Source organism: Alosa sapidissima, chromosome 22 (assembly GCF_018492685.1).
Source record: "Alosa sapidissima isolate fAloSap1 chromosome 22, fAloSap1.pri, whole genome shotgun sequence".
Lineage (NCBI taxonomy): Eukaryota > Metazoa > Chordata > Actinopteri > Clupeiformes > Clupeidae > Alosa > Alosa sapidissima.
Window position 1 is genome coordinate 2,265,001 of NC_055978.1, and position 7,500 is coordinate 2,272,500.

The window sequence follows — 7,500 nt, forward strand, 5'->3', positions numbered from 1 at the left end:
GCTTCACACAGGCATGTGTGTATTCAATCATGTGTGTGTGTGTGTGTGTGTGTGTGTGTGTGTGTGTGTGTGTGTGTGTGTGTTTGTGTGTGTGTGTTTGTGTGTGTTTGTGTGTGTGTGTGTACTCCCTCTCTGGCAGAGACCTCAGAAAGACGCCTTCCAAGGGGAAGTATCTTGTATCACAGGTCTGGGCCAAAGGCCTCGTCTGTGTTGGGAACATCCACTCACTCAGTGTTGCACTGATGAATAACCACTAGGTAGTTATTCCCTATAGAGTGGACACTAGGTAGTTATTCCCTATAAAGTGGACACTAGGTAGTTATTTATAGAGTGGACTGTGAAGTTATTATACAGTTATGAGTAGAGTGGACAGTCCGAATCCCAGAAGACGCTAAGTTCCATGTCACCCACGCAAGAGGAAGTACTGCAATGTAAATCAAGCTACGGGGCCGTTTAGTTCTTCATTGTCATTTGTTCAGCCTGATATTTGATCACTCCATAACTACACATTACAGTCTTAGGGTGCATTCATGTGCTGGTTAGATCACATAGCATTGAGCGTCATGAAGCGCCCAAGCAAAGAGGAAGTTCTGCACACACGGAACGTTGCTTGCTCTGCTCTACGCTGTGCATATCTACAGCCCTGTCCAGCATGTCCACTTCTTAGCTCTCTCACTCACGATGCCCTATCCACACACGCTTCCTGGAGTGGTTATGAGAAAAATCAAATGAGCTCGCTAAAAATGCACATTAGCATTCTTGACAACACATTTCAAAACATTCTATAACATAGTAACACTGAGTAACACTAACAGTGACTACATTCCTAGAATGTTGTCGTTTGGTGACCATGGCCACCGTTCTGACCTATTATGACCAGTGGCTGGTTTCCATGGCGGCAGCAGAATGTCACTCACATGAAGGAGACGGTGAAGTGGAACCTCTGGCGGAGTCCTCTGAAGGTGATGAAGGACTGTCCGGGGAAGCTCCGCGTGGTCATCTCACAGAAGGGCTTCTCGAACTCGCCAACCGGGCACTGGCACATGAACCCCCCCACCAGCAGGTCCACGCACGTGCCCCCGTTCTTACACACACCTGGCACACAGCGGCCGGACCGGGCGTTCACCTCGCAGTGCTCACCTGGGGAACGGGAGGGGAGAGGTCAAGGGTCAAGGACAAGACTTCAGAGTTCAAGGTCGCAGCACCAGCGTCTGTAGGACCATGCACCGACCTCATGGACGCACCCCCACAGACGTGCTAATCGCCTGTCCAGCGTCGGTGTCATGTCATTCTAAATGCGTTGTGTCTCGTTGGAGTTTTTTTTTTTTAAAGGGATCGGTTGCAGTTGCTGTAACATGTCTGTGTTGCATCTTTGACGTGAATCACTCTGCCTGTTTCATTGTAAACGCGCTCATCTCTCTTGTGATTTAGTGAAGCGTGATTCCCGAGGAGCGCCTGGAGGAAGGAATCTGCTGCTCCCATCGTCTCTGTTGCTCTATTTACACACTGTGGGCCCGAACATGACATTCTAAAGCGTATGGTCACTCGTCAAAAGCTTATTCAAATTTATCGGTATGCATCGGTATTTTGGCATTCAACGGCGCATTTGAAGGAGGCTGCTTGCGAGACCGTATGGAATAGTCATTCCACTAAACCATGCTTTACTAAAACCTAGCATAGCCTTCACACATTTGCACTCGTCTATTATTTGAACTCATTGGCAAACGACATCAGTCAACGACTAGACAGTTATATGCAGTTACTTTTACTATTGACTGACAATGGGTTACCATCGAAAACATAGGCTGAAAAAAGCAACACTTACCCAAATATTGCTCAAATGACTGAACAAAACAACATTTATCCTGCAGAGGAGTTGCTTATATCTTGTGACAGTGCGTCTTCAGCTGTGCTCCATACGTGTCTCTCGCCTCTCCCCTAATCACTTTTAACCGTCATTACCAATTTGCAAATGATGGTGAATAACTACTCATCATGAGATGTACAGTATTTTGTAATATATTTATTCTAATTATGTTTCCCATTGTAATCGTGCAATTTGTAATGTTTTGCATGGACGTGCGCTGGTGTGCATTCATGAATGATAGAAGGATGGTGTGCACCTGCCAATATGACTGTTGACAATAGTGTTGTCACGATACCAAAATTATGACTTCCATACGATACCTGCCATAAATATCACGATGCTCGATATTGAAACGATACTACGGCGAAATCCTAAGATATCTGGAAAAGAAAGGACTCATACCTCCTCCAAGTGTATTGAGTCATTTGTGTTGAATTCGGTGCACTTTTGTAGTGTGCAGGTCAATTCTGGGTTCTAAACTTCCTACATAATTATTATTTTTATAGTCAGTAAAATAGTAGGCCTACTTTGTGTGATTAAGTCCTTTATTTTTTGTTATAGTTCATTTACATTGTGTTGTGTTTTGCCAATAAAGTAGCTTTAAATAGCCAAACTAGGCTAGATCAAGGTTGAAATTACTGCATGCAAATCACTGAATGCTATGCAGAGGGGCCTACTCTTTAGGCCATCTGATGTACAGTATAGGCTTCCCTAGGCCTTCCCGTGTTCATGGGATTTCTTTGACAGTTGCAAAGGGAAAAATGTGAGGATAGTCTTCTTTGCGCCCAGTGTACAAGTACGACGTTCCAACCACTCAGGTCTTCGTCAGATAGGCCTACACCATTACCTGTTGCAATATGTCTGTGTGCATTCCTACATTACCCTACGTCTATTTCTTTGATAACATGATTTGCTACCACGTAACAATAAGCCGCTATTATTATTAGGACTCAACACGCTTTGGTGGTATTATATGCTGTGGGCTTTAATTGGCGCATTTCGGATATCCTATCCTACATCTGGGCAATACTTATTGAACAAATTGCAGTCTACATGCCATGACAAATATTACCAGTTGTACTGACAGAACATGAAATAGATTGTTTAGTTATGGTAATGTTATTCTGGCGTGAACATTGCGCTTTCATCACGTTAGCACCCTATGATTACAGCTCGTTATGTCTCGTCAAAATGATTACAGCTCGTTATGTCTCGTCAAAATTCATTGATGAAGGAAGGTTCGCTTTATCCCAGAGAACCATACTCGTTTCACTTAGGCTAGACTAAAACAGAAGAGAAGAACTTGTCACTAACCATGTAGTCGTGTTTTCTATAGCATATTCGTTAACCTGTCGTTCTTTGAACAAAAATGTTGGGATATGTCTGCGAGGTGTTTAGCCAAGTTCCATGCGTAGCCTACTGCTTTTAAATGACTTTGAAACATATTTCACAAACGGGCCTCTGTGTACCTGATGGCTTGCCTTCATTATTCGCGATGTATCCGAAATAGTTGCAGATTTCACTTCACCTTTTGTTTTATCCACAAGGCCGAGGACGGTCGGCAAAGAACTACTGTATGTTGACGTTGGCTGCGCACTCACTCACTCACTTAGAGCTGCCTGCTTGACACGCCCACTTGCCTTGATGCGTGCAAGGAGCAGTGAGAGCAGCAGTTCACGCAGACACAGAACGTTAATTTTAATAAAGTATAGATTCTAAAAACGTCGGAAATCGTATCGTTTTTTGCGTGAAGGCATCGTGATACCTTTTTAGTATCGATACACCGTGCAACACTAGTTGACAATGCGCTCTTAAAATAACATACAACTCGCCATAGACTTCTGACCAGGTGTACAATAGCGATTTTTAGACAATGCGCCAGGCCACCCCTGGGCGCATTGTTTAAAAAATAAACGTGCAAAATACCGAATTAAACTTTGCTCGGGTGGAAAACGAGTTTTGTGTGTGTATATGTGTGTGTGTGTATGTGTGTGTGTGTGTGTATCTGTGTGTGTGTGTGGGAGAATCTGCTGCTCCCAGCGTCTCTGTTACCCACTGTGTTATCACCCCATTAGTCCTTCAGGTAAGGTTGAGGTAATGCTGGTGTAGAAGAGAGCTGCTTAATGCTATACTTATATTATACTTATATTATACTTAATGCTATAAACAATCATTTATAAACAGGTAAATAATGAAGGCAAATAAGCCCTACATTTATTATTATCACCAGAAGACCACAATAGGTGATCATTATAACTCAATTAATTTTCTCTCTTTGTTCCTGAAAATATGTTGGAATCTGACATCTGTGTGTGTGTGTGTGTGTGTGTGTGTGTGTGTGTGTTTTGGGCGGGGTAGTGTCCACTGCTGTTCTCGTGGTTATCTTTCGGCTCTGTTGCAGATGGATGCCCCCTTAGCGAGGGGTTTGGGTGTCGACCATTATCCTGACAAGATCTGGACATGGCTGGAATGACTGGGAATGAGGGAGGAGGGGCCCAGGGTGCCTGGTGTGTGTGTGTGTGTGTGTGTGTGTGTGTGTGTGTGTGTGTCTGTGTGTGTGTGTGTGTGTGTAGAGGGGTGTCGCAGGTCCAGCATTAGAGAGAGCATCAGTATGATGGCCCCCCTGTCGCCGGTGGTAGAGTAATGACCCCTGATTTTCCACTGGCTAATCCTCCTCTATTCCGGCCCGGGAATTACGGGATCAGCTTTCCGCTAATGTGAGAGAGGTGGAATGAGGGGGCAGTGATGACCCCCACACACACACACACACACACAGACACACACACACACACACAAAGACACACACACCTGTCATCAGTCCGAGCCCCCTCATCCCCTCCCATAATGGCTCTGGCCTGCTTGGCCACCTGGAGATGAACTGTGACCTTCAAAGAGACTAACAGGTTGGAAGGTGCAGGAGGTAGAGGGAGATGGAGGTGGTGGAGGAGGAGGAGGTGGAGGTGGATGTGGAGGGAGGTGGAGGAGGAGGTGGAGGTGGAGGGAGATGGAGACAAAGGTGGAGGGAGATAGAGGTGGAGGTGGAGGGAGGTGGAGGCGGTGGAGGAGGAGGTGGAGGGAGGTGGAGATGGATTGATGATAATCTGCATGGGAAGACTGATGTGGATGAGTGTCACCCCCACCTATAGCACAATAAAGTCCAAACCCCACCTATAGCACAATAAAGTCTAAACCCCACCTATGGCACAATACAGTCTAAACCCCACCTATAGCACAATAAAGTCTAAACCCCACCACCTATAGCACAATATAGTCTAAACCCCACCTATAGCACAATAAAGTCCAAACCCCACCACCTATAGCACAATACAGTCTAAACCCCACCACCTACTGTATAGCACAATACAGTCTAAACCCCACCACCTATAGCACAATACAGTCTAAACCCCACCTATAGCACAATAAAGTCTAAACCCCACCACCTATAGCACAATAAAGTCTAAACCCCACCTATAGCTGAGGGTTCCCTTAATAGTCTGGTATCATTGCAATAATAAAAAAGTGTCAACGGGCCCTGCATGGCTTACTCTTTCTGTCTCAAACTGCTCAAAAATTGTGCGTTCAGCCGCCAGAATTTAACCCAATTAGGCGCTACTGGGGGAGGGAGTCCCTCACTATATGTCTGATATACTGATATGTTACTCAACACCTCAGCACAGGAAACATCCAGATCACTGCAAATCATTCTAGATCACTCCAGATCATTGCAGATCATTCCAGATTACTCCAGATCACTGCAGATCACTCCAGATTACTCAAGATCACTGCAGATCATTCCAGATTACTCCAGATCACTGCAAATCATTCCAGATCACTCCAGATCACTGCAGATCATTTCAGAATACTCCAGATCACTTCAGATCACTGCAGATCATTCCAGATTACTCCAGATCACTGCAAATCATTCCAGATCACTCCAGATCATTGCAGATCATTCCAGATTACTCCATATCACTGCAGATCATTCCAGATCACTCCAGATCACTGAAGATCATTCCAGATCACTCAGGCCCTGCTGGTTGAGGGGAATCCCTCACAGGTTTCCATGTGTATTCAATATATTTGACCAGGAACCAGGATGGTTAATTGAGTATGATTACTGCTGTGTAGTATAGTAAAGTATGGTAAAGTCAGTATTTAGTATGATTACTGCTGTGCAGTATAGTAATAAACTATGGTAAAGTCAGTATTTAGTATATTGATATAGGGATTTAGCTTTCATTCTAAAGGACAGGGGGACTTGCGAAGTCATTGTTAGGGATCAAACCTGTTAACTGTTTCTCAAGTTGCAAAACTACTGCTGAATACTAGCATGAGTAGCATATTAGCCTCTTAGCATTAACCTGCAGAAATCTCCAATGATGTTGGCCAGTGACTGTAGAAACAGGAATGCATGTTAGGATGGGCAAAGCGAGGCTTTATGAAACACTGAAGTGTTCGAAGCAATTGTGCCGAATTGTTCCGAAGCTTCGAAACAATTCCGACACCTCAGAGCTTTTTGGGGTAAAATAAATCTGTCAAATGCTTCGTATTGGAGATGCAGTCTTTAAAGTTCGTGGCTCGCTGTGTTACCTGTGTTCAGTCTTTGTCAAAAGCTAAGCAGTCATGCCCTTGGTCAATTACTGGATGGGAGACCACATAAAGTCACAATAAAGAGAATCTTATAGCTGCCATTAGTGTTTTCTAAATCACTTTCTTCTTATAAAAACTCCCTTTTGACCATTCTGAGAGTTTAGTTGAAACTGTGTGGTTAATGATGAAGTAAGAAAACATATAAACAGATACGATCTGAAACAATACCTTACAAATCAAACGGGAATCGAACCACATTTCAGCAGCGTGGGCTACCATGCAAAAAACACCCTCACTAACCACTAGACCATCATGGTTATTGCTTAAGCTCTACACTGTTAATTGAACGCGTGGGCACACCTGCCGACACCGGTGAAACGCCCCGAAGGTTCACTTAACTTTGGTCACATGACATGGGGATTTTAAACAATGTTTCAAAGCAGTGGTCACATGACATGGCTGTTTTGAACCATGTTTCGAAGCAGTGTTTTGAAACACTTGTGCTTCAAAGCTTCGACACTGATTCGAGACGTCGGTTTCGAAAGTCACACCCCTAATGTTAGCACGTAAGCTCTCTCGATCATATGAAATCCTCACATTCACATGCTAGCATGTTAGCATGCTAGTGAGAAGCCTTCTTGGCTGTAAAATGGCTGTGAAATGCTCTTAGCCTCGCATGTTAGCATGCTAGTATGGTAGCCTATTAGCATACACTCTCTCACCTGTAAAGTCCTCCTGGCACTCGCAGCTGTACCCTCCCTCCCTGCTGCGGCAGCGTCCGTTGTTGCGGCACGGCCCAGAGTAGCACAGGTCCACCTCGGTCTCGCAGTAGTCTCCGGTGAAGCCCGCCGGGCAGCGGCAGCGCAGGCCGTTAATGGGGTGGATGGGTCGGAACAGCATGGTGTCGGACGCAATGAAGGGCGGCGAGCTGTCGAAGCGCAGCACCGAGATGCACTTCATGTAGTTCTCACACGGCTCACGCAGGCAGATGTTGTCGTCGAAGGGCAGCACCTAAAGAGGAAGAGAAGAGAGTTCTGAAGTTC

At 45.0% G+C, this 7,500-nt stretch overlaps 1 protein-coding gene across 1 annotated transcript in view; it reads right to left on the reverse strand.

Annotated features, from left to right (window-relative positions):
* Nucleotides 1–7,500, reverse strand: part of celsr1a (cadherin EGF LAG seven-pass G-type receptor 1a) — a 121,423-nt gene that overhangs the window by 67,693 nt on the left and 46,230 nt on the right. Inside the window, exons 3-4 of the mRNA XM_042078237.1 lie at nucleotides 7,180–7,468; nucleotides 918–1,140 (exon numbers count right to left, since the gene is read on the reverse strand). Of these exons, the coding sequence (XP_041934171.1) occupies nucleotides 918–1,140; nucleotides 7,180–7,468 (512 nt within the window). The remainder of the gene's footprint in view (nucleotides 1–917; nucleotides 1,141–7,179; nucleotides 7,469–7,500) is intronic.